The 26,867-nt window shown below is 44.6% G+C and overlaps 2 protein-coding genes across 4 annotated transcripts; one reads left to right on the top strand and one right to left on the bottom strand.

Moving 5' to 3' along the window:
- Positions 1 to 516: 516 nt before the first annotated feature.
- WDR82 (WD repeat domain 82) lies at positions 517 to 10,076 on the bottom strand. Its single transcript, XM_056525101.1, has 9 exons — positions 9,551 to 10,076; positions 6,537 to 6,634; positions 5,574 to 5,640; positions 5,244 to 5,343; positions 5,049 to 5,165; positions 3,560 to 3,715; positions 3,412 to 3,481; positions 3,196 to 3,338; positions 517 to 3,063 (listed from the first exon to the last, which is right to left on the bottom strand). Exons 1-9 carry the CDS (start codon positions 9,709 to 9,711, stop codon positions 3,034 to 3,036), a joined length of 942 nt encoding a protein of 313 aa, XP_056381076.1. The 5' UTR covers positions 9,712 to 10,076; the 3' UTR covers positions 517 to 3,033.
- On the top strand, positions 10,025 to 19,097 carry GLYCTK (glycerate kinase). 3 transcript variants are annotated; one of them, XM_056525100.1, is made up of 6 exons: positions 10,025 to 10,147; positions 11,856 to 12,023; positions 12,803 to 13,178; positions 13,684 to 13,835; positions 15,331 to 15,506; positions 16,339 to 19,097. In XM_056525100.1, exons 3-6 carry the CDS (start codon positions 12,820 to 12,822, stop codon positions 17,215 to 17,217), a joined length of 1,566 nt encoding a protein of 521 aa, XP_056381075.1. In that variant the 5' UTR covers positions 10,025 to 10,147; positions 11,856 to 12,023; positions 12,803 to 12,819; the 3' UTR covers positions 17,218 to 19,097. The 3 variants fall into 3 exon arrangements, with proteins under 3 accessions (XP_056381075.1, XP_056381074.1, XP_056381073.1); XM_056525099.1 differs by lacking the exon at positions 10,025 to 10,147 and adding an exon at positions 10,167 to 10,264; XM_056525098.1 differs by lacking the exons at positions 10,025 to 10,147; positions 11,856 to 12,023 and adding an exon at positions 10,200 to 10,264.
- The last annotated feature ends 7,770 nt before the right edge of the window (positions 19,098 to 26,867 follow it).

A 26,867-nucleotide genomic window follows, 5' to 3' on the forward strand; every position in this document is an offset into this window, starting at 1 on the left:
GAAAAGGTGGATACAGTCCTAGGAAAGAGTCTCCTAGGACTGTATCCACCTTTTCCAGCCCACGGGAGCACCTGAAAGCTGAACTAATTTATGCAGGATAAGTCATCAACTGCCGAGCCGAGAAGTTCGTGACGAATTGAATTTACTGTAAATTCGCTCATCTCTAATAGGCACCCAACACTTTTCAGATTTTTATTAGTAAATAATTCTTAAGCCCATGTAATATTGTCCCCCACTTTTTAAACAATGGACTATTTTGTGTTGGTCCATCAGGCTGTGTTTACACGTTGCGGCTAATAAGAAGTACCACAACAAATTTACCTTATGTGTTTTTACTGGGAATGACCAAACTTGCTGTAAAAAGGTAATTTTACTGCAATTATGCAAACTGCAGGAAAACGCACATTTTTTACATCAGTTACAGTTGTTTGCAGAATAAACACATGCTGCAATTTGCGATGTGTAAAGACATCCTTACAAAAAAAAAAAAAATAATAATAATTAAATACATTTTAACCTGTGGTTATGCCATGGCAAATTGTAGAAAATTCCAATAATGATGCAAGGCACTGTAGATCTCTCCTTGTTTGGGCATATGTTGGGCCAGGGGAAAAGCCACTAGAAACCACCTTGATAACTTGTGGTTCAGGCTGCATGTAAGTGATGAAAGATTTCCTTTAAGCAAAAAGAGGGAGCTTCTTACTGCAAGCCTACAATAAACACATATAGATATAAGATACTATAGAGCACCACCTCCATTACTTTATGTAGGACAGAAGAAAACGGAGGTGGCATTTGGTGGGTGAAGAAGTTCTCCAATATGTTGTGCTACTGCCAGGGGAGTAATGGAACTAGTAACCTAAGACACACCAAGCTTGATCACATTCACCTCTCATGTAACCACATCCAGGACACATTAATACAATATGTAACCATTGTTTTATTTTTGTAAAAATATATATATATGCACAAGGAATGCCAGTGAACACTTTTCTGCAGAAACCTCAATGTCATTGTCTGCACGTGTATGAATACATGTAGGAAGCAGCTGCCTTGTATAGAACCTGTCTCTGAATTTTAGTGGACCCTTTGAGCTGGTACAAGCTGTTCCAATACTGAAATATGATGCTAAGATACATCTGGGCTTTACAAACTTATCTACAACGCATGGAATATCCCATTGTCTGCAATGTTCATCAGTAAGGCTAGTGTCACGTTTTTGGGGAAAAAAAAATTTCCCCACCAAAAGTGAGCTTGAAAGGAACGGCTAAAAAATTTACTGTGTGACAACAACCTTAAAAAACTATATACCTACAGCCTAGCTCTTCTTTACTGGCTGTGTAGCTTGATGTAATCTACTGCAACTGTTTGACTATTTTCGCCCTATCACAAACTGTCTGGCTGCAATGTTTTATAATGGCTTAGTGACAAATCTCTCCCGGATCACTATATTACATTTCATACTTCCAGTGCTGTCAATCATCCATATGTTTGACTTCTGTAAGCCACCTTTTAGCTAATGCTCCCACATGGTTATAAGCTTCAGAATTGCTTTTTCTCTGATCAGTCCCACTGTTGCACCTTTTATTTTTTTGTTGGCCGGGTACTGGTTCATCAGAAACAATACATATGTAATACTATCTCAGGTGTAAATTTGTATGTTTTAGCAAACTGAGGCTAGCTTCACACTGCTGTTTTGCACCTTTGTTTTGTGTTTTTTTTCTTTTTTTTTTTTAAGCACTGAACAAACCTTAAACAAGTCAGAGCCAAACTGAGATCACCAGGGCCTGAAGAGTCCCATGGACTTGAATGGGGTCCGTAGGGTGTCCAGTATTTTACAACAGTTGAGTAGAGTAATAGAACATACAGTATTATTTTTTTTTTTTTTTTACTACGTTCAACTCCTGTCCTCCCTATGAACAGAGAGACTAAGCTCCCTTTAGCTGAACATGGCAGCAACGTGAACAAGCCCAAAGAAGGGGGGGGGGGGGGAGCACAAAGTCCTGACAATAATAATTAGATTTAAAAAAAATAAACATGAAATTCATAAGTGTCTCAGGCTAAACTTGACATCCAGACAAAATGAAGAAAAAGAACCTTTGATACATCTCTATACAACCCTGAGGAACTTTGCTTTAGGGGAAGAAATATTCAAATACTTCTACACTCCCCATCCAGCTAAGTTCTTATTTATTTTGTACGCAATAACAGGGTGTGTGTAGAGGTAGATGTAGCACAAACAGCCTACAACCCTTTCACATGTTCCCACACTGACACTGCTATGAAATAAATCCTTCACTTTACATCATTTTTTATACCCCAGCAATATCCAAAGCTGCATTCCCAATTCTCATTCAAGGCAACAGCAATAATGGCATATGGTGAATTTTGAGGATGTACACACACAAGAAATGATACACCTAGTATAAAACCAAAGCAAGAAATAGTTTTAGGAAGCATTGATGATCTGCTGCTATAGATAACTGCACGGTTCCAATCCATACATGGATATTATACACGAACCTGTCATTGCAGTGGAAATACTGGTGTAAACAGCAAGACGCAGCTTCATTTCATAGTTCAGCGCAAACCTCTCATTACACACAAGATAAAAAATTGCAACAGCCTAGACCGAGATCACCCTAGAGCTTATGCAAAATAACCCACCAAGCCCCATCAGTTATGGAAATACAGATTGTATTGTACATGAAGTCTTTATACTGTGTGTAGGACCCAGGGAGACTCAAAATATAAAGAATAAAACACAAGTGACTGCAGAGTGCTGGGTCAGTATGTCCATATATATACATACCCATCAAAAATAATGGACTTTAAAAATATCAGCACAGGGATAAACAGAAAATATCCTCCATTTGAATGAAGTGAGGTGAAGACACCAGAATCCTCCACTACACAAGCAGAAGCAACAAATCCAACCAAGAGAAGAGGGGTAACACTGGAGAGCACAGGGAAAGTCATGCTTGTTGTTTCATCTAAGAAATCCCAGTTATCGATTGTAAACAGAAGCTAGACTCAGTCGTCAATGGTTGGCAGCCAAAAAGCCTGGAGGAAGAGGGGGGAAAAAGGGGGGGGGGGGACAATTATGTAACGTACAGGTTTGGCAGATGTCCGAAAATCCCAAACCTATCCTACTGTTAACAAGGTCTATGACACTGTATGTAACCCAGTCCTCACCATGTTCGAACATGCACTGGCGAAGGTCATGAATTTGGGGTTGAACTGCAGGCAGGTGATAGGTCCTGTGTGTTTACCATCCAGCACCGCTACCTTCATGCCACTCTCTCCATTCCACACATGGATTTTTCCATCTTCTGACCCTGTAAAAACACATACATCAGTAGGCAGCCAAGGAGCACGAAAACAAAACTCCCCTCTATTTCATCATCTTACCAATCATTATGAACTGAGAATCTGGAGTGAAGGAAGCTTCAAGGGTGACGCCTTTACTATTGTTATAACCCTGCCACAAAAAAGAATTAATCAACTACGCACACCAACCCTCTATCATCATTGTTCATGGGTCATTCCATATACTTACTCCAAATGTGTGCAGCATGGCCCCTTTAAATGCATCCACGAGCCGCAGGAAGCCACCGTTGGTGGCCAGTAGTATTAATTTACCATCGTTGCTGAATTTGAGTGATGTCCACTCACAGGTTCGGTCATAATTCATCTTAAATGTGGCGAATGGACCCTGCGGGGAGAACATTTTTATTTTTTTTAAACAGAAAAAACATTTAAAGCAACAAAAGTCAAGTATGTGGCCAAGGATGATTTCCTTAATTTTACTATAAAAAGGGAGCATAGAAGAACATGGTGCTTCATTTAGTCAGGTGAAACCTACTGCATTATCACTGATGATGTGTTCTTTACATTCAGACTTACAATCATGTTTTATTCTTGATCCTATGTGCACAGATCAACTGCTGGTGTCCACTTATAACTGTCCAGAACTTGTAATAAAAACTGTCATTGTAAATACTCTGTTTTTATGCAGTCACAGCTAGAGAGGAATTAACATTTTTTGACTGCTACTTTAACTTTACTTTTCTATCCACTGACAGTAATGTGAGCTTACAGCTTCAGCTTATGATATACAAGTATTTACTAAGAAATATCAGGATAATTGAAAGGTTCTCTAAGTATTCCCAACATTACTGTAATTTGTAGACATGTCAAAAGTTTAAAGGGGTACTCCGCTGCTCAGCATTATGAACAAACTGTTCCGAACGCTGGAGTTAGGAGCCTGTGACGTCCTCTCCCTGCCCCCTCAATGCAAGTCTATGGGAGGGGGCCTGAGCCAGCTAGAGCTCCTTACATGACAGTGGGCTCAGTCTATCACCGGCCGAGGCGGAACATCGCTGCGGCCAGTGATAGGCTGGCGGCTGTCCGATGTTCCCGCCCCCAGCGTAAGGCCGACGTAGGAACATGCGTTATTTTGTTTACCTTTTGCAGCCCGGGCATAGGGATACCGCACAGTATAGAGTGTCAGCGCCGGTGGCCGCAACAAGCAGGACGAGGAGGGCAGCGCTTGCGGGTGACATGCGAGAATTTACCCCGATGGGGGCAGCGCTGGGCTTATAATTAATTTGGGGGGAAGGGAGGGGAGGAGGAGGAGGAAATACTGTTATATACCGTGGAACCGCCAAAAGTTACAAAAATACCATGATACACACATTTGGTCCTACCGCCCAGCCCTACCTGGTCCACATGTCAAGTTTGGATAAATTGCAGTAATGTTTTAAGCTTATGCTCACTTGCATTGGGCAACCCCTTTCCATATGTAGTAATTTATTACAAAGCTGCTATACAACATTTCATTTGCTCTACAGTTTGTTGCAAAGACTAGCCCTTTATCTTATAAAATCCTATTAAGTTTAACTTGAATTTAACAGGATCACATGAGTACCACATAAAGCTCTTGAAACTATGAAACTAACTATCCACCTTTCATCAGACCAGAGCTGGATGAGCAAGTGCCCACATTATCATGCAGTGTCGACTGCTCCAGTAATGTCTACATTTACCTTATCAAAAGAGCGCAGATCATAAAGCTTCACCATCTCAGAATTCACCCCTGCTGCAAAAATTAAACCCTCTGGGTCAAACGAGCACACCGGCTTCCCCTGCAGGTGCATCAGACCCTGTATAAAAGAAAAAGATGCCTGTTAGCAAGGTGGCTTTCAGTGATATGAGAAAATCAGGGAAAACACATCACTGACCTGACAATTTGGAGAGCGAAGGTCCCATAGCCTGATTGTTTTATCCAAGGATCCAGAAATAAAGGCGTCATCCACAGGAGACATTGACAAGGCCACAACCCTAAAACAGCAATAGAAAACTAAGGCAACAGCAAAAGATGTAGGCAAGAGTTACTAGGAGGCAGAAGGCTGTCTGGCACAACCCATTGCATACAGTCAACACCAAGGGAAACACTGTGTTGAAACAATCACCTAAAAATATGGCTAATAAGTTAGTAAATAACAGGTGGAACTGTCCCCCCCCCCCCTATATGTCTTCTTTATGTTATTCACAACTTAGCCTTTCCTCACCTTTTGCTGTGGCCTGGAAAATACCGGATGTACTTGTTATCATGAAGTGACAAGTACCGAATTGTATCTGCACAAGAGAATGGCGTATAAGTAATATACCACATGTACAACATACAGCAGTCCTATTTAAAGACAGTTTAAAATTGGAATTAAATCTATATAAAACAGGGTCACTAAAAATATCCTATATTACTTATCATGCACTAATCCTGAGTTACATCCAGCATTATACTGCAGAGCTGTGCTCTCTATTCTGCTGGCAGCAATACCTGTACACATACACTACTTATTGTCTACTGATCCCGAGTTACAACTGTGTACATTTATTACATTACCTATCTTGTACTGCTCTGGAGTTGCATCCTGTATTATGCTGCAGAGCTGCACTCACTGTCTACATACATTACTTATTCTGTACTGCTCCAAAGTTACATCATGTATTATACTCCAGAGCTGCAATCCCATTTCCGAGGGTTGTCAATTAAAAAAAGAAAAGAGTCAGCATGCTAGAGAACAGATTTCATGTATTTACCAAGCAACTCGGCCGTTTATGGAAACTCATTCTTCACATGAAGACTTATTTTAAAACAGCAATGTATTTGTAACATACAAATTCATATAAGAAGATATAATATTACATACCTATAACATCATAACATTAGTATTAAGAATAAAACAGTCATGAAATATCTTGGATCAAAGTGCAAATGTCATCGCCGCTTGTACTGTGCCCCGGGCAAGGCAGTAGCCTGTACAGTTATCTCCAACCGTGGGTGATGTCACAGACCCTTAAACTGTACAAACAACTACCTCAGCCTGGACCCACGCACTCCACCACCATCTCCGAGATTGATGAACTCCATCTCTAAAGACAGAGACTGAAATTTATTGATAAGGAAAAAGCAGAAAGCAATATGCAGAACTGAGACTCTGGATGGCTCTACAGGGAGCACAGTGTCATACCGTCTATCTTGTTAGAACTGTAGACCACGGTGTTGGCGGCATGTGTGTATCGGATGAGATCCACGCCATACTTCTTGCTGTATAACGTCCTCTTAGGTCTGTGAAACAAAACAGAATATGAGTCGCCAAGGTGAGAAATCCAACCTGCATACCACAAAAATAAAAATGGCTTCCTAGTCTATCATCTCTTGTGGAAAGAAGGGACTGTCTTTTTTTAGGCCAGGAGATAAAGGAAACCTGTCACCAGTATCACCACCACTAAACAGGTCATACAGGCCTGCAGTGCGGGCGATACTGATCAAAATAATTTTTTTACCGCGTCCCGAACAGTCCAGCCGTTGCACCATTAATCCGTTTATTTTTATTTTTTTATGTAAATGAGGTCGTTCAGGCACGGGCAGAGCTAGGACCAGAGCTCCCCACGTCATCTACCACCAGGCGGGCGCTCCGCCCAACTCATCAATAAGCATGGCCTCCCTCCCTGCTATGTCGGCAGGTTCACTCCACGGCAGACATTACAGACAGCGCACTGCACTGTGGATGCATGGAGGAAAGCTGGCCATAGGAATAAGGCTGAAACTGATGCCGCTTCTGGGTGTACCCTGGAAGTGGCGCGTGCACCATAGAGTGAACCTGCTGCCATAGCAGGGAGGGAGGCCCACCCGGCAGAAGATGACGTAGGGTGTCCAGAGCTCTAGTCCTAGCTCCACCCGGGCCCGAAGGACCTCATTAAACCATCTTATACAGCATCTGTCTGTACAGGCGTCCCCTTGTGTCAAGACAGACACAAGTGCTAAACATTGGGGACTGGGTACCATCAGGAAATCCATACCAATTTATTATTATGGGATCAGAAATTCTGCATTGATGTTTTTACCAACAGAGGTTGCAAACCTGGTGATGCCTATTCGGGTTGAAGGCTTATTACAGTTGTATGGTGTAAGCTTAAGGCTGGGTTCACATCACGTTTTTGCAATACAGTTCCCGTTTACGTTTTCAATTTGAAAACCGTATTGAAAACTGTATGCACTGACTCTCCATTGAAAACCGTATGCCAAAAGATGCATTAGGTTGTGTCTGTTTTGCCTCCTGTACCCAAAACCATAGCCTACCACGATTTTTGGTCTGGGTGAAAAAAACGTATTTAAACATATACCTTTTCTTTTTTTAACATGCGAGTCAATGGAAACCGTACGTGCGTAGGGTTCCATCCGGTTGACACCATACATTTTTTTTTACTTTGCACAGTTATTTTTCTTGGAATTTCAATCAAACAAGTGAAACTTTATTCAGAATGGAATGAAAAGTTAAAAATGTACATTCTCTTAAAAAACAAAATATGCAACCGTTGAAACCAAATAAGGATCAAAATTTGCACACACGTTTTGATACAGTTTAGTCAGGTTTTGAGGAATCCATTTTTTTTTTAACAAAAACCCGACACGGGAACTGTATTGCAAAAATGTGGCGTGAACCCAGCCTAATCCTTTGTGGGCTAAACAGCCTAGACTTCAGACTGATACACTGTAACAAACATGATACCATGCAAGAAAAAGGACTGGTATGACTAAGGCCCGTTTACAGGGCCGAAACGCGTCACCTTTGTCCATTTTGTCCATGTACCGAAGTTGATTCTGCAGTAAAGTAGCTCCGTTCCTTACCTACCTGCGCTGGACAATTTCCTTTTTTCTTGCATTTAAGCTACAGGCGCAGCCCACGCCAGTCCAAGCGCTGTGGGCCCAGGAAGTGAGCTGATTACGCTCTTTTGCTTACCACAAACATGATACCATACACCACATGTCTTCTAGTGCTGTGCTATACCCTGTCAGTAACACAGCATTAGAGAGGTTGGGGTGCCATGGACCCAGTCAGGTCATCCAATTGCTGAGTAGTGGTCTCATAACATGCATGTTTACTATAAGGGTGCGTTCACACTGAGTAATTCAAGAAGAATTTACTCGAGTAATTCCTCTTGAATTCTCCGCTCCATATTAATGCACATCTCCTCTGCCCATTGACTTTAATGTTTTTCCCACTGTCCTGTTCACACTGCGGAAATTCTGCTAGCAGAATTCCGCCGCTAAATTTCCTTTCCGCTTGAAGAAAGAACATGTTCATTCTTCAAGCGGAATCCGCTAGCAGAAATCAAGTCAATGGTAAAAAAAAAAAAAATTCCGCCAGACATCGTTTTCGCGCGGAAATGGCTGAAAAACCCTTCACTTCTTTCTCCCGCGATTCCGCGCGAATAGAAAATTCCTTTTTCCGCACGTAAATTTTTCAGCGCGAATTCCTCTTGATTTACCCCTAAGGGTATGTTCTCACTACAGTGTGTGAACAGAATCTCTGCTAGCTGAATTCAGCGAGCGGAGATTCAGACTGGTAGCGGCGGTAGGACCGTGCGGCACTGCGCCGTCACCATTGACGGCTATGCGGTGCCCGCGGACTTCCGCGCAAAGAATGAACATGTTCTTTCTTTGCACGGAACAAATTTCAGCAGCGGAATCGTCCGCCGCTGAAATTCCGCAGTGTGAACGGGTCTCGCGGAAGACCCATTCACACTGATGGTAATGTTCACTGTGCGGACTTTTACTCGCGGAATTCCGCAGTGTGAACATACCCTGATGGTTGGGAAACACTGATGTCTCTGAACCCCATTGTGTGTGTGGTAAATCCAGCGCACCCCAACAATGTATTATGGACCATCCTGCAATATTCACCTAGTGTTTGTCGTAAAGAGGTGACGCCAATGCTAAAACGTCACCTAGAGCTACAGACCCATCTGAGCTTCTAATACAGTGTTTCCCAACCAGGGTGCCTCCAGCTGTTGCAAAACTACAACTCCCAGCATGCCTGGACAGCCTTCGGCTGTCCAGGCATGCTGGGAGTTGTAGTTTTGCAACAGCTGGAGGCACCCTGGTTGGGAAACACTGTTCTAATAAGTGAATTATACCCCAATTAACAAATAATACACACGTTTATCAGTCCCGCCCTCTCTGCTATTAAACGCCACTCACTTTCCTTCCTGACAGTCATACAGCACTATGGAGTCGTCGTCACTGCTGGAAATCACCGTCTCCCCGGTCGGACTGAAGTCAAAGCAGTTGATCTTATCCGAATTCTCCCGGAAAACTTTGGCCACACGGAAACTGCGTAACACATTGTCCGTTAACTTCATGGTGCCCCCTGCGGGGTTGGGGTGAGCCCCCCCAGAAGGATCAGGAAACAAAAGGGGAGTGAGGGTTAATGATGGAATGAGGGGGCCAGGAAAGGATTAGTAAGGAATGCTCCCCCCCTTATTGCTGCTCCCCGGTCTGATGTGCCCCTCCTGCTGACGGGTAAAATGACACAGAGGACAAGTTCCGGGTCACCGAAAACCAATATTAACAGACGGTGGAGAAACGACGTGACGCATTATTCAGAAGAAGCCGAGTAACGCGAATTCCTCACACCGGGAGCTCCGAGCCGAGCACGGATCACATTTGGCGCCTCTCGGCCGCTCTCATTGTCTCCGCCATGTTGTTGCAGGGGCCGGAGGGGGGCTGGGCCACGCAGTTCAGGTCACTTAAAAAGTACAGCGCTTCCTATTGGCTGTAGAAGCGCTGGCGTCACACGTAGGTTCTTCCCCCATGCGTCGCGATGAACGTCATGACGTAAATGCCTAGACGCGCTCTGAGTGGGCGGGATGACCGCCATATTGCGTGTGGCATGGTTGTTTCTGGCTGTATTGTGTGAGTGTTATGGGGCTCGTTATTGGAGGTCTGGCATTTGGGATCACACAGCTGGGGCTTTACGACCTTTAAGCATTTGTATTCATTTATTCTCCAGCCGTTTAAGACCAAACACGTGTCGATGTTCACTTCTGGCCATTTCAGCATATTATCTTAGTCCTGTGCCTCCATGTACTTCCTGGTTATGTAGTTGCTAAGTACTACAATTCCCAGAATGCATTGCTTTCCCTCCGCTCTTCATCATTCCTCCCCCCTGCCTACTCTCCTTCCACAGCAATCCTACCAGAGATGTTGCAGAACAATACATTTCATAGTACACTGTTGTTGCAGCACCTGTTATGCATTCCCTGTCTGCTATTTTGCCTGTGACATTTTCAGCACAATGTTACATGCTGCAAACACAGCTTATTCTCTTTAAATAAATGGAAAGGATTAAATTCAATTGAGAAAACTGGCTCGCATGGCGCTGACCGACCAGGACACAGTAGGGAGGATAGGAATGGACTTTAATAACCAGGATGCACTCAAACCGGGTGCTATCAGTATTACCCTATGGAGCGCTTGTTCTTTTATTTATAGTATTCTCTTTAAATGTCCTAGTAAACATATATGTATGTGTATAAGACAAGATGATTATGTCGGGGTTGGGCACATATGATGACATCACTCGGGGCTGGTCACATATGATGACATCACTCGGGGCTGGTCACATGATGACATCACTCTGGGCAGAGCTGAACTTTTCTGCAAATCATATCTGTGACTATTAGCTCCTATGTGATTGTGCTCCTACAAAATGTGGAAATATGATCAGAATTATCATTATTAGTTCCAGAATGCGTGCATATGATAAGGGGTTAAAATTCATATAACACATACACATAATGCACCAGAAAAGTAAATTACAGACTGATATAGAGGGAGAGGGGGGCCCTGCCCATGCGGGATTATATCCATGTAAATCCCCAGTATTAAACCTGCCGTATACTTCCCTGCTGTGTATACAGAGCTGCAGAGGGCACTCCTAGTGAAGATCAGTTTGTTTCCTAGATGGAGAAGACGCTCCCAAGGATTAGCCCAGGGGAAAGTGAAGGTGTAAAATGGAGTCTGAGTTGTAAAAAAAAACTTTTACAGGCTAAAAATTATAAACTAATAATTGTCTCTACCACCCAGTAGTTGCAAACCTTAGTCATGAAGTGTTATCCATAGTAACCACATGACTATGGCGGCAAGTTACAGTAGCAGGAGGTATAGAGGATGTGAAAGGTTCATATGTTCTTGCATTTTAGGCACCTCTGTGAATAGTATGTAATGACACCAATACATCTCTGCTGAGTGGCCATAAGCATCAGAGAGAAAAGGACACCTATATATGTATGTGGCATGCTGCAAAATCCCCTTCTATTTAGCCTCTTTGTAGGGTCATCCTGTGGTTCAAATAGCTTTTTTTGTGTCTCTCTAATGGTATGGGGTTTACTCTTATTCTAAGCACCTTTCCTTCGGCCCAGAAGCCCCCCTTTCCTTCCCCATGATCATTACCCAGTAAACGCTCGCTAATCATTAATATGACGGTCAACGTTTTCACCATCAGGAGGGTAAACACGATCCTGGACTTTAGACGCTCCTGAGAGAGCTGCCTGGAGATCTTCAGTGCCCTTCATATGAGGAAAGAGGGGGGCAGAGATATGACAGAAAAGCAGAATGACTGCATGTTAATAGCGGCAACCCCAGCCTGCTGATGTCCAGAGAAGGAGTGAAGGTAACGCCACAATTAATACTGAATGTGATTGAGGATCCGTTCGCACTGCAGATACCAGCACTGGTGCTCATACCCTGACCTGCTCTATATGCCAACTACTAGCACATTATAAGGTAGCTGTGACTCATTCACTCTACCAGCGTACAGGAGCAGTAAAGTTTATGACTATAACTTGGCAAGATCACTATAGTAAAGTGTTTAGTTGCATAAGGTACACGTCAGAGTCTGGGGGGGTCACAATCTCTAGGTATTTTGGCTGTAAGAGAATCATGGGAGATGTAGTCCAAAACATCTGCAGTGCAGAAGGTTGCCTATACCTGCTCTAGACCCTGACTTTTATACTTGGCTAGGATATTAGATCCCCATGAACTGTGCTTCTTCCTCTTCCATTCTCTTGACTCCCAATGAATATAGACTAACCCAACTTCCTTCCTCCATGACATTAAGCCCAGTGAAGACTCAAGCCTATACTCAACCCTATTTACCATGACTTAAGGGCACCCATTGAAGTGTTAACCTTTTACCCACGTCTCAGGATCTCCCACATTAAGGAGGATACCCCACATTCCTTCCCTCCCATGACCTCATTCCATCATAACACTATTGATCTCTTTCTGTTTCTGTTAGTCATGCTTTCACCTTCCTCCATTAGTATGGAGGAGTTTGTTTGCTCCGATCTTTAACTTTGGAACTCTGGGCCTCTTTATGGACTCAGACTGTACCTGTTATTATAGAGACAGCCTTGAATGTTTACGATATTTACTGATCTCTCCCCACAGGTAGTCCGTGTCTCTCTATGGCCAGACTATTAGGAGTCAATATAAGACACATCTTCTGCCAGGTACACAAGCCTATTAGGAGCATGACAACTCTACAGGATGAGGCCAATCACATATTTTGGAGCGCTGTGTCGGCCGTCTTACCACCTTGCATGTTACGGAGAGCTCTGACAGTCAGGGATACTGCTGGCTTCTCTGTACTTGAGTGTGGTGGAAAGACGTTTTCCTTGGAAAAGAACCTTTATCTGGTGGGGTTTGGAAAGGCCGTCCTTGGAATGGCTGCTGCAGTGGAACAGATTGTTGGCAAGCACTTGGTAGAAGGGGTGATCAGCATCCCCCATGGCATGGAGGAGAGCCTCAAGCAGGCTGAGAAGAGGTAACAACCACAGAAGTGCATTTCATATCCAAAGGTAGACTGCTTTGCATACTGTATAATCTATACAAGAAGTTATCCCCTATTCATAAGATAACTAGCTTATAGGTGGAGATCCAACTGCATATATTTAGCCCATACATTACACATCATACATGTACTGTAACATACAGTAATACACACCAGAGCTCAATAATCTGCAGCTTCAGAGCTGAAATCTCCCAGTATTCCCTGTGTGTTCAGTGTCTGTACACTGCTTCTTCTCATGATTTGCATTCAAAATGGTGATATTTGATTGTATAGTAGCCGGCTACTCCTAATTCAGTGCACTCAGCTTTTTTCAGATGTTCTCCCTTAAAATCTCTCAGAGGACACTATAATGGGGTGTGTTAATATCTAATACTCCACACTATATTTTCCCAAACATTCCTGCTGTATATTTGTATGTGAGGCCAGTCCCCAGCTCATTGTCCCATTGTAATGTTGGGCATCGTGGTTGTGTCTGCAGGGATATGCTGCTGAGTCCGGCGTCCAGGATTCGTGTGATGGAAGGAGCTACTAACAATATGCCAGACGAGGCGGCAATGAAAGCGGCAGGGGAAATACAGAGACTAGCAGAAAAGCTGGGGGAGAAGCATTTACTGCTGGTACTGATCTCAGGTGATGAAAGATTTTCTCTTGTCATCTTCCCTTATTACGGTGCGTTCACACGCTAGTAGCTAGCAGCGAGTTTCCCACTGCGGGAAACCCGCTGCGGGTTAGGCTACCATTCATTTGAATGGGTCTGCGGATAGTCCGCAAATCTGACACTATTGCGGACTGTCTGTGGACCCATTTAAATCAATGGTAGCGTAACTCTCAGCAGGATTCCTGCAGCGGGCAACCCGCTGCTAGTAATAGCGTGTGAACGCACCCTTAGGCTAAGTTTTGGAAAACTGCCACTGCAGTTTTTGAGCCAAAATCAGACGTGGATCCATAAGGGAGGAGAAGTATAAGTTCTTCCTTTTATATGTCCTATTCCTTTTGAATACACTTCTGGCTTTGACTCAAAAACTGCAGTGGCAGTATTCCAAAAACTGCCAGAAAAGAAACCAAGTGGAAACTTAACCTTATGGTCTCTGGTTCTATAATGAGCACTGTCATAGAAAAAACTTTTCATATGTCGTAGAGACACATCAAAAGTTTTTATCAATCGGGGTCTAAAATGTTCAGACCTCGGCCGAGAACGCTTAGCATGTTCTCTTCTGGCTCTGTGTCACATAATCAGGACAGACTCATAATGTAAATTTGAGTCTCATAGACACAGAGCAGGGAGAGAAGCATGTTGCTGCATGCTTCTCTCCCTGTTTGTTTTGGTGATTTTTTGGGGTCTGAACACTTTGTACATGTACTTATAACATGTAAAAATATATATATTTTTTTTCTTATCATTGATACACTTTCATTCATTTCTAATGTTAAAATCCACAAAAATTTAGAAGTCTTAGAAGGTAACTTGACTTCTCAATACAATTTTACAGGTTTGAAGTATCCCTGTGATTTAATAAAACCATTGACATGTCATCTGTCAGGAAAAGGAGCAGGCATAAGCACACATGGTAGCACATTATAAGTCTATAGGGCAGCGTAAAAAAAAAAAAAAAAAAAAGATTGTTGAGTGCCAGGGAGTAATGCGTGCTACTACTCGTTCCCCTGATCAGTGGAGGTATCAGCACTGAGACCTCGGCCGATAAAAACTTTCAACATGTGTGACACGTCAAAATAATTTTTTTTTTTTTTTTTTTTAAACGACAGGTACTCTTTTTAACCCACATATGAAATTGAGTATCTGTATCATGTTAAATACTCCAGTCACATCCCGAGCTGTATCCAGAATCGACTGGTTTACTTTAACCTTTGTATGCTCTGCTGTGGTTCATCAAAGGAGATGTAGTGTATACTCCCAGCACTGTATACTACAGAAAAAGAACTGTTATTTCAATGTGGAATCTCTGAGGCAGCAAGAAACAAAATTATTAACCCAGCTCTAGATGTGACAGGAGTACACAACAAGATGTAACTCACGCACAATACAAGATTTACATTATTATTGTAGATTATGAACATATTGTCTGGGTATGGATCATTCTCAGCTGGTTTTTTTCCCTCATCTTAGGTGGTGGCTCAGCACTCCTGCCAGCACCCGTGCCTCCCCTTAGGCTGCAGGATAAACAGGCAATAACCATGCAACTGGCTCTTAAAGGGGCAACTATACAGGAATTGAACACAATTCGCAGAGCCCTTTCAAAACTGAAAGGTGGCGGCCTAGCCAGGGCAGCCTACCCAGCACAGGTCAGTATGAATAAAGGTAACTTGCATCTCGCTATGTATCAGTGAGGGCCACAAGATATAAATACTTTTTCGGAGCCCCTTTAATGAATATTTTACAGGATTGTCTCACTAACAGTTCCTTTAATATCATGTTATTAGGATCATTCTTTGTGGATCCAATAAGACTGCGGAGCTGTGGGGAAACTCAAATGTCCTGCCATCATTACAGCATAGTGATGCCTGCTGCCTGCTATGAAGCACCCCAGCAGATCATAGCAGTCTGTGGCAGCATTGCATTTTCCAGAAGTCAGGTTTTAGGCTATGTTTCCACTTGGTTTTTTTCTGGCAGTTTTTGGAAAACTGCCAGTGCAGTTTTTGAGCCAAAGCCAGAAGTGCATTCAAAAGGAATAGGACATATAAAGGAAGGACTTACACTTCTCCTTCCTTTTGGATCCACTTCTGACTTTGGCTCAAAAACTGCAGTGGCAGTTTTCCAAAAACTGCCAGAAAAAAAACCAAGTGGAAACTCAGCCTAACTGTGCAAAATGATTCAAAAATCCTTCACAGTCACACTTGTGGTATATCACTATGTGGTTTTGATCATTTGTTACAATGTATCGGTGCAGGGAAACTATCAATAAGATCCAGGCTATTTTACTGTGGATCTAGACTGCATTCAATGTAACAACCTGTTAACTGTAAGATATATCCTATCAGGACAGTTTTTCAGTATCTGGATTACAGCAAGCAGAGGTCTTGAAGTTGGTGAAGAAATTAAATGCAAAGTCATTGAAAAGTTGCAGAATAAAGCTGTTTCTGACTGTCATTGATGGTCTCAGTCTCTCTTGTCCAGGTGGTGAGTCTCATCCTGTCTGACGTCATTGGAGATGATCTAGATGTTATAGCCAGCGGCCCCACTGTCTGCAGCACCTACAAAGCAGAAGACTGTCTGCAGATACTGAGTAAATATGGTCTAAGATACTCATTGCCAGCTGCTGTGGAGGAAGTCCTGCTCTTCAGACCAAGGGCAGAGCCATTGCCTAATCTTGGCAACATACACAACATTCTGATCGGCACCAACCTCATTGCCCTCCGTGAGGCAGAGCAGGAATCTCAGAAGCTTGGGTACTTGACCATGCTGCTCTCTACTGCAATAAGTGGCAATGTTAAACTGGTCTCACATTTTTTGGCCCTCCTGGCTGAAGTTATCTGCGCGTATCTCATGTCTAGCCCTCAGATGCAGGAGTTAGAAGACAGTATCCTGGCCCTGGCTTTATCAATGAATATTCCTGACCTCAACCTTGCTGAGCATCTGCAGAAGCTGAAGGGTGCTAAGGCTTTAGATGCTGTCTGTGTGCTCTGTGGAGGTGAAACCACAGTTCAAGTGCAGGGAAAAGGCAGAGGGGGAAGAAACCAGGAGCTGGCACTGCGGGTGGCTGCAGAGTGGCATAAGTCTCTGGCTGCCATGCAGGGCTGTGAAGTCTTGTTCCTGAGTGGAGGCACAGATGGACAGGATGGTCCCACACAGGCTGCTGGCGCTATCTCCTACCCACAGCTGGTAGATCAGGCACAGCAGAGCAGTCTGGATATAGAGACTTTCCTTAAATCAAGTGATTCATATGGTTTCTTCAGTCAGTTCCAAAATGGCAATTATCTCCTGTTGACTGGATTAACTGGGACCAATGTGATGGATGTGCAGGTTCTGCTGGTACGAAGGCACAAGGACCAATAAAGATATAAAGAGTTTTCTTTTAATTTAACAGTCAACTTCACAATTTTGCTGTCACATCAGTTCTCAAGTTGCATCTAGAGCTGTATTCTCGGTCAGAAGGTATCGTGTTTATGTCATCTACTGGAGAAGAGAATTAAAGAAGATATCCCATGCAGCAAAGAAAAAAAAAATACCTAGCCATTCCATAGTATATTCACCTACCACCTCTCTGACATGTTTGTGATTTTTTTTCCGCCCCCCATTCACCAGCTATTCAGCTCATAAATTCCAGTTACTTCCTGGTTATGGTGGCTATGCCTGTGATCTCAAAGACTACATTTCCCTGCATGCACTGCTCACATTTCCTGCTCTCAGCTGCCTGAGCAGAGAGCTTGTTACCACCCCTAACTTATGTTAACCACTCCCACATAACACTGAGCTCCAATCATAGCCCTATACAGCAGGGTGGCCACATAACACTGAGCTCCAATCATAGCCCTATACAGCAGGGTGACCACATAACACTGAGCTCCAATCATAGCCCAGACAGCAGGGTGGCCACGAGGAAACAAAATGTAATCCCAGTGCTCAGAGAGAGGGACCCTGGAGTTGAAGCTGCAGTTTTACACTGTAAAATCACTCCCTCCCCCTCCTCCTCTCAATGAAACAGCTTTACAGTGCTACAATCACCTCCCCCCTCCTCTGCCCTGCACTCCTCTCTCCCCAGTGCTCAGTGTGACAAATCTACTCTCCCTCCCCTCCATTCTCAGTGTGACAGCCCTACGCTGGCAGCTCCCTCCCCTCCCCCCTCTCCTCCGTTATCAGTGTAAAAACATTAGCAAGGAGAGGGGAGAGAACTATGATCTGAATCAGCCGACATATAGGCAGTGCTGCTCAGCCAATCACTGCAGAACAGAGGGAGGACAGTGTGAATATTCATCAGATGGGAGGGGCTAAGCCCGAGCTCAGTCAGCTCTCTGCAGCACAGGGGTTTTCTGGGTAATTGTCACGTCACGGCCCCTGGATGCTGCTGATAACAGCCTGAATAGGGGGTCGAAAGTCATGAAAACCTGGAACAGCTGAATTTCCTGTCAGACAGAAGAATGCAGATAAAGCTTGTTTCTAAGCAGCATTGGTAATGGAAGTGATTTACAAACCTGTATAACTTTACCTTCAGCACTAAAAGCTGAACATTTGTTTACTGTGAGACTTGTCCTTTAAGAAAGCACTGAATTATGGAAGACAGGGCTGTATGATTCCATATAGCAGGCAGAATAACTGTGAATGAAAAGATGCTTTACAGTAAATGGGCCATTGACATCAGTAACTCTCGTCAGATGCCTTCAGCCCTTGTTCTGTTGTAACTCATATTTATGTATTCCCCACAGTCCAATAGACATGTCATCCTGCTATTCTAGTGAGGTCTTGATGTTTAGTTTCACTGTAAGGGCTCATTCCCATATTCCTAATGATCTGGCTCTGTTTTCCTCTGGCACGGTAGAAAAATGCTGGAGGGAATCTTAGGCCAGTACTGATCCCATTGTCTTAAATGGTGTAATTCCTAGCATCTAACTAAGTTATCACACTGGACCCGCCTAGAAGCCGGATAGGAGAACATGGCTTGCAGCGGTTTCCTAACCAGCTTTCACATTTTACTACAAATGGTGTGAAAAGGCCAGATGACGTGTGAGGCATTTTGTTGTGATATATAAATTGGTACGTACATATGTGAAGCCTGCCTAAACTGTAAAAATAGAGGATTTTTCTCACTAATTTGGAGTGTAGCTTCTTGTACTGACATCTAATGGCCCATGTGAAAACTGCAATGTTGCATAATTTGTTTTTACAGACAAAATAAAATACATTAACAAAATAAAAATTTAAATCTGCTTTTCTGATCCTGCTGCACGAACTAACCTTCAGTATAACTTTTATCAGACTCCTGGGCACTCAGGGTTTCCTCTATTTGGATGTCATTTTTTCCGGATCACTTTGTTGGAGTCATCATAATGATACCTTTCTATAAACAGTGTAAGTTTTCTACTTCTGTAACACTTGGCCAAGGTTTTTACAATGTACAATGAAGGTCAACCATTACTGCGGTGCTCTGCTAATCTGTGCTTTATGGCAGAGTGGCCAGAAAGAAGCTTCTCCTAAGTTTTTCTACATGAAATCCAATGGAGTTTGCAAAAAAACACCTAAAGGACTGAAAAACAAGACCAGGATGAAGCCAGGATTGAACTTCAATTGGCCACAGTTCTAAGCATCATGGGGGAGATTTGTCAAAACCTGTGTAGAGGAAGAGTGGTGCAGTTGCCCATAGCAACCAATCAGATGGCTTCTTTCGTTTTTTAAAAAGCTTCTGAAAAATGAAAGAAGGAATCTAATTGCTTGCTACTGCAACTGCACAACGCTTCTCCTACACAGATTTTACTAACTGTCCCCCATGTGTGGAGGAAACCAAGCACTTCTCACCACCTGACCAAAACCCTTCCTACAGTGAAGCATGGTGGGGGCAGCATCATGTGGTGACAGGGGAAGATTTATTGCACTGCCCTATAGTAATATTCTCTTTGTTGCCCATAGCCATCAATCATTGATGAGATTGGTTGTCAACAAAAATAAATTTTACTATAAGATCACTTGATAAATCTCCCACAAAGCCCACCGCCAAGACAATACAAGAGGGGCCTAGGCACAACTGTGAATGTCCTTGAGTGGCACAGCCTGAGCTCTGACTTGAAGCAAAAACAATATCTCTGGAGAGACCTGAAAAAGGAGATTTTTTTTTTTTTTATACTTACTGTAAAATCTCTTTCTCGGAGGATCCATTGGGGGGGGGGGGGGGGACACAGGAACCTGTGGGTATATCTTGCTGCCACTTTAGCCTTAATATAAAAAATAAATAAAAAATTCGACCCCACTACTGGCAGGATATACCCCGCCCACTAACTCTAAGCTAATCAGTTTAGTCCCAAAGCAGAAGGAGGAAACCGACAAATAACAGAGTAAAAAAAAAAAAAGCCCAGACAAAAAAAATCAAATGAACCAGCCCACAGACAGGAAATAAGTCTCCCAGGACAACAAACCAAAAATCAGCGGGTGGGTGCTGTGTCCCCCAATGGATCTACCGAGAAAGAGTTTTTACAGTAAGTATAAAAAATCTCATCTTCTCGTTCAGTTCCATTGGGGACACAGGAACTGTGGGATGGGAAAACAAAACCAAACTAGAAAATCGGTCAGATGGCAATGCCACCGCTGCCTGCAACACTTTATGCCCCAGAATTGTGCACCTGGTAAAACTTAGTGAACGTGTGCACGGATGACCAAGTGGCCACTTTACACACCTGCAGAGCCGAAGCACTGTTGAATACCCCCAAGAGGCCCCAACAGAGCGAGTGGAATGCGCCATAACCCAGAAAGGGGGGAGTCTTCTTCTTAGAACGATAGGCCTCTGATATGGCAGACTGGATCCACCGGGATATGGTCGCCTTAGAAAACCCTTGCACCGGCCTTCCGGAATGACGAACAGCGAATCAGAGCTCCGAAAGGAAGAGGTGGCCCAGAGGTAAACACGCAGAGCTCTGACCATGTCCAAGTTGTGGAGGGAGCGCTCCTTAGGGTGAGAAGGAGCTGGGCAGAAGGAGGGAAGAACAATATCCTTGTTCAGATGAAAAGAAGAGACCACCTTCGGCAGAAAATAAGGTACTGCTCGAAGTACAGCCTTGTCCTGGTGAAGAACCAGAAAGGGGGGACGGCAGGAGAGAGCCGCCAATTCCAACACCCGCCGAACAAAGGTCATGGCAATGAGAAAGGACACCTTCCAAGAAAGGGTGCGTAGAGAGATTTCCCGAAGGGGTTCAAATGGGGCAACTTGCAAAGTGCCGAGGACCAAATTCAGATCCCAAGGTGGAATGGGAGACCTATAGGGAGGAATCTCGTGTGCCACACCCTGAAGGAAACAATTCAAAAATACCCATAAGGTATTCCCAGGGGTTCAAATTATTATATCAAATTCCCGTTCAGGCTTTCGCTTTCCTGGGACTAAATCCCCGAAACTCAGGAGCCCTAACCAAATTATTAAAATGTAACTTTTATTTCTTGGGTCAGATCGGGGTTATTTTGAACATTCGCTTTATAATCTTGAATGATTAGGTATATATTCCCATCTGCCACCTTTTAATTGTGGATTATATTTCCTACTTATCACTATTATATATCAATATTTCTGTCCCTATCTGCTGTTAAAAAGTATACACTACACCCAATTCCCCCCCAACGTTTCGCCGTCCGTAACCGATTTATCTAGGGTCGGGGGGGTGTAGTGTGTACTTTTTAACAGCAGATTGGGACAGAAATATTGATATATAATAGAGTGATAAGTAGGAAATATAATCCACAATTAAAGGTGGCAGATGGGAATATATACCTAATCATTCAAGATTATAAAAGAGGAATGTTCAAAATAACCCCGATCTGACCCAATTCTTGTGGTTTTAAAATCACCATATTTTTTTATTTTTCACCTATTTAGGTTTTTAAGGAAGAAATAAAAGTTACATTTTAATAATTTGGTTAGGGTTCCTGAGTTTTGGGGATTTAGTCCCAGGAAGGCGAAAGCCTGAACGGGAATTTGATATAACACCCTGAAGGAAGGTGCGAACATGAGAAACAGAAGCCAGGGGGCACTGAAAAAGAATGGAAAGCGCTGACACCTTCGGGCCTCGCACCACTGAAAATAAGCACGCAAGGTCCTGTGATAAATTCTGGCAAAGGACGGTTTACGTGCCCGAAGCATGGTGCGAATGACTCAGAGAAACCACGAGCCCTCAGCACCACGGTTTCAACAGCCACGCCATCAAATGCAGCGGCAGTGAATTGGGGTGGCAGAGAGGACCTTGGGAGAGAAGATCGGTTACAAGATGAACCACGTCGGCAAACTGAGACGCCTTCCGCCTTGAGTTTCCTCATCACCCCGGGCAGGAGGGGAAGCGGAGGGAAGAGGTAAGGGAGGGCGAACTGTGACCAGGGAATGACCAACGCGTCCACAATCAGAGGATCGCGGGACTTTGCCACGAAGGTGGAAACCTACCAGTTTTGACGGGTCGCAAAAAGGTCCACGTCCGGGATCCCCCAACGTTTTCAAATTGCTGCGAACATCTCCGGGTGGAGAGACCACTCCCCGGGGTCAGGCGAGGAGCGACTTAGAAAGTCCGCCTCCAAATTGTCAAACTCCGGAATGTGGAACGCCAATATGGAGGGAACCTGGCGTTCCGTCCAGACAAGAATCTTTGTCACCTCCACCATTACCGCAAGGCTGCGAGTGCCCCCCTGGCGATTGATATAAGCCACGGCCGTGGCGTTGTCCGTTTGGATCAGAACCGGACGGCCCCAGAGTAACAACTCCCAGTGAAGGAGACAAAAAAAGATGTCCCGAAGCTCCAGGACGTTGATGGGGGGACGTAGACCAATGGCCATGAACCGTCCGGTCTTGAAAAACACCCCCCCAGCCGAGAAGACTCGCATCGGTCGTTAAGACCTGCCAACACAATGGGAGAAACTAGCGGCCCTCCCGAAGGAGAGGAGAGCAGAGCCACCAAAGAAGTGACTGATGAGCCGTGGTGGGCAGTGAGAGAGGTGAGGAGACGTTCCATTGGGTGAGGAGTCCGAGTAAATTACTCTAGGGCGCTTGTGAGCGCGTCGGCGGCCAGACAATGCTGAACTAGCCTCCCAGTAGAGATGATGCAAGGAGGAGTGCTTCAAGGCAGTAGCCACCTCTCTAGAAACATGCGCCAGATCAGAGATTGTCTGAGATAGTGAAGATACCCAAACCAGGGGAGGGTCAGAGACCACACGCTCCAAGGAGCTATCCTGGGCAGAAGGCACAGGGGTGTTGGGATGTGAAGCGGAGCAGGCAGGACAGGTGAACTCAGCCTAACCACCAGGCATTTTAGTTTTACAGCCTGCGCAAGCATAGTAAGTGACTAAGGGCGGCGAAAACCCATCAGTTAGGGGGTTCGGAGCTGGGGTCGGACATGGAAAGAACAGACAAGTCAGCCATCTCAGAGAAAAAAAAAGGAACAAGCTCATCCAGGTTCCTGTGTCCTGAAGCAGCGACAGTGCAGGTGGGGTCCCTTGTGCAGAGGTAGAAGTCCCTTGCAGAGGTGGAGGTCCCTAGAGAATCTGCGGATAGCAGCAAGCAGGGACAGTAGAAGCGTGCAGAAACAGCAGTAGGGACAGCAGCAGCATTCAGTAACCCTTGCGGCATCTACAGCGCTCGGGACCGAGGATCACGTGACCGGGAGTATCAGCCCCCCGCGGAGTTCATCGCCTCCGATAAGTTAGAGGGATCCAGAGGGAGGAGACCTGTGACCCCTGCAGCGCATCAGGGGATTGAAGGAGCACATAATGCACGAAAATAGAGGGCGGAACTATCTGCCGAGAAGCAGAGCCGAAACCGCGGGCTAAATTTAGACACCTGCCGGCCGCGCCCCCCTGCTACGTGCTGCTGGAAGAATAAGAAGCAGGGGCAAAAGGGGGCCCTGACCCAGGGCATATCCTGTAGCGCTGGTCGTTGGCGAGAAAGGGTTAACGGTGCATACCTTATGCAACGTGCCCTTTGTTCGCAAGTGGGGGATCATGCAGTCGTGCTCCTGTCGCCCCAACCTAGAAAAAATAAAGGAGAGAAAAACAGTAACTCTAATAAAACTTCAAAATAATAAAAATAAGACCAGGTCTGGAGAGCTCCAGACCTGCGTCTGCCTCCTACTGACACTAAGCTAAAACTGATTAGCTCAGAGTCAGTGGGCAGGGTATATCCTGCCAGGAGGTGCCAACTTCTTTTTTTTTTTATTAAGGCCTAGTGTCCAACTCTTAGTGGAAGCAAGATATACCCGCGGTTCCTGTGTCCCGTCCCCCCCCCAATAGAGCCAAACAAGAAATGGCTTCTACCAATGGTTCCCATCCAACCTGACAGAGCTTGAGAGGATAAAAGAATGTCAGGAAAGAATGGCAAAAAATCCCAAATCCAGGTGTGTAAACCTTGTGGCATCATATCCAAGAAGACTGGAGGCTGTAATCGCTGCCAGAGGGGCTTTAACTAAGAACTGAATAAAGGATCTGAGTTATGTCAATGCAATATTTGAGTTTTCCCCTTTTCAATAAATTAAGACTGGGTACACAATACATTTTTCACATACGGGGACTGGATCCGGCTGGGAGATGGGCGCTCTGGTCGGCTAATTTTTTCCCCGTATCCGGTTTTGTGACTTGACCTAAAACCGTGGTATACTGTGGTTTTAGGTCTGGTCACAAAACCGGATACAGGGGAAAAATTCGCTGACCGGAGTCACTATCTGACTATTTGCTTGTAGTGTCGTACACAGAGACATAGGGGGAGATTTTATTAAAATTTGTGTAGAGGAAAAGTGGTAAAGTTGCCCATAGCAACCAATCAGATTGCTTCTTTCATTTTTCTCAGGCCTCTTTTAAAATGAAACAAGCAATCTGACTGGTTGTTATGGGCAGCTGCACCACTTTTCCTCTATACAGGTTTTGATAAATCTCCCCCATTGTCTGTGTTTGCCTAATATTCTGAATACTATGAATAGTCCCTGGCCCTGTCTTATATAAAGTATAGCCTTATGCCTATCCCATGAATGCTTAACTCAGTGGTTCCCAACCTTTTTCGGCTCGTGGCACCCCTTGCCAAATTATTTTCAACGTGCAACAAAAAATGGCAAAAAAGAGGCAATACATAACACCTAAATATCTGTGTAGATATGTAGATTACAGTGCTACTATATGCAGAACTAACAGGTGATGTCTTCTCCGGTCGTTCACTTTTCTTTTTCTGGCCCGAACCGTCATGAGAGTTTCTTCCAGCCACAACTCTTTACTACAGAACATGCAAAAAAATTTAAAAAAATCATATTAGGCTCTGCCCTTTTCCAGCATTATCCTCCCCTTTTTCCAACAAATACCTCGAGTCTCCCCAACACACACAGTGCCTCCAGCTGCCTAACACACACAAACACATGCACACACACACTGCCTCCAGCAGCCTCACACAAACAATGGGGGAGATTTATCAAAACATGTGCAGAGGAAAAGTTGCCCATAACAACCAACAGTAGCCTCACACACACAGTGCCAGCAGTCTCACACAATGCCTCCAGCAGACACACACACACACACAATGCCTCCAGCAGCCTCATACCATGCCTCCAGCAGCCACACACACACACTGCCTCCAGCAGCCTCACACACACACACACACACACACACAATGCCTCCAGCAGCCTCACACACACAATGCCTCCAGCAGCCTCACACACACAATGCCTCCAGCAGCCTCACACACACAATGCCTCCAGCAGCCTCACACACACACAATGCCTCCAGCAGCCACACACACACAGCCTCCAGCAGCCTCACACAATGCCTCCAGCAGCCTAACACGCACACACACACACAATGCCTCCAGCAGCCTCACACAATGCCTCCAGCTGCCTAACATGCACACAGTGCCTCCAGCAGCCTCACACAATGCCTCCAGCAGCCTAACACACATACAATGTCTCCAGCCTCTCCCACACACAATTGCCTCCTGCCTCTTACCTACTTACCACTATTGCCTCCAGCCAACAAACCACTCACCTACACTGCCTCCTGCTTCCCAGCCACCCACATGGCTTCCCACAAAAACAAAGTCAGTCTCTCGACTAAATAGTAGCGAAAATCAAATTTATCACAGATGAGTGTCAGCCTAGAAATTTTCCACCCCAGCCTCGCCTGTATGCAAAGTGGAGCTTTGTGTGGTTTTCCGAATGGTTCACTGCTGCCTCCCCACTCTCCTCTCACACTGTTGATCGGAGTATATTCCACTATCTCCCCGCTCTCCAGAGAATGCAGATGTTGGGGTGGATAATCTCTTCTGACTGCCCTTCTGTTGACAAGAATGGTTCCACCGTGATGACAGTCCATGAGGGTTCCAAACCCCTGCACTTTATTAAACTTAAATGGGCACTGTCAGATACAAAAACTTTTGATATATTGTAAAGGATGCAAAACCAATAGATTTTGCAATTGCTTTCATTAGAAAATTTTCAGTATTTCATACTGAAAAAGCCAGTCAAACAACTGCCCCCCTGCCTGCTTGGACACATACTAGCCCTGCAGTGTCTATGCATCATCACCTATGTCATGGACACACTTCCTTGATTGACAGCTGTGAGTGCAGGGCTCACAGCTGGAGGAAAAATCCTCCCACTGTCAGCTTGTGTCACGCTACTGTCAGTGAGTTGCTGGCCACTCTCGTTTTTGGGCAGCGGGACTTTTAGGCAGGCGTCTTCGGCCACAGCTTTTCTGGCACTGGACGCCATCTTAGGACTCTTTGACCACAGACTTCCAGCAAACTGAAGAGGTCCAGTGGCACTTCTTCTTTTATAGTGGACTTTGGTAAAATGGCCGCCGGCCAGAAGTAAGTCAGCATCGCTGACTTCCGCTCCCCCAGCAACAATCTTTCAAGTTCCACCTAGGAATTGGGACGGCAACATGGCTTCCACACCCAAGGGCAGGATGCTGACCAGCATGGGACATTTATGCGCGCTTCTCCTGCACATCTTTAACTCTTTAAAGGTACAGCCAGCACTTTGTTATGCAACATAACG

Source organism: Hyla sarda, chromosome 6 (assembly GCF_029499605.1).
Source record: "Hyla sarda isolate aHylSar1 chromosome 6, aHylSar1.hap1, whole genome shotgun sequence".
NCBI classification, from domain to species: Eukaryota; Metazoa; Chordata; class Amphibia; order Anura; family Hylidae; genus Hyla; species Hyla sarda.

Excerpts from the sequence above, each read along its gene's own strand:
- WDR82 (XM_056525101.1), bottom strand. The coding sequence starts at position 9,711 with ATGAAGTTAACGGACAATGTGTTACGCAGTTTCCGTGTGGCCAAAGTT. Across the intron at positions 5,641-6,536 it reads CAGTTCTAACAAGATAGACG|ATACAATTCGGTACTTGTCA; the intron begins GTATGACACTGT and ends TCTCTTGTGCAG. Across the intron at positions 5,344-5,573 it reads TTTCCAGGCCACAGCAAAAG|GGTTGTGGCCTTGTCAATGT; the intron begins GTGAGGAAAGGC and ends TTGCTGTTTTAG.
- GLYCTK (XM_056525098.1), top strand. The coding sequence starts at position 10,219 with ATGACCGCCATATTGCGTGTGGCATGGTTGTTTCTGGCTGTATTGT. Across the intron at positions 13,179-13,683 it reads CTCAAGCAGGCTGAGAAGAG|GGATATGCTGCTGAGTCCGG; the intron begins GTAACAACCACA and ends TTGTGTCTGCAG. Across the intron at positions 15,507-16,338 it reads GGGCAGCCTACCCAGCACAG|GTGGTGAGTCTCATCCTGTC; the intron begins GTCAGTATGAAT and ends TCTCTTGTCCAG.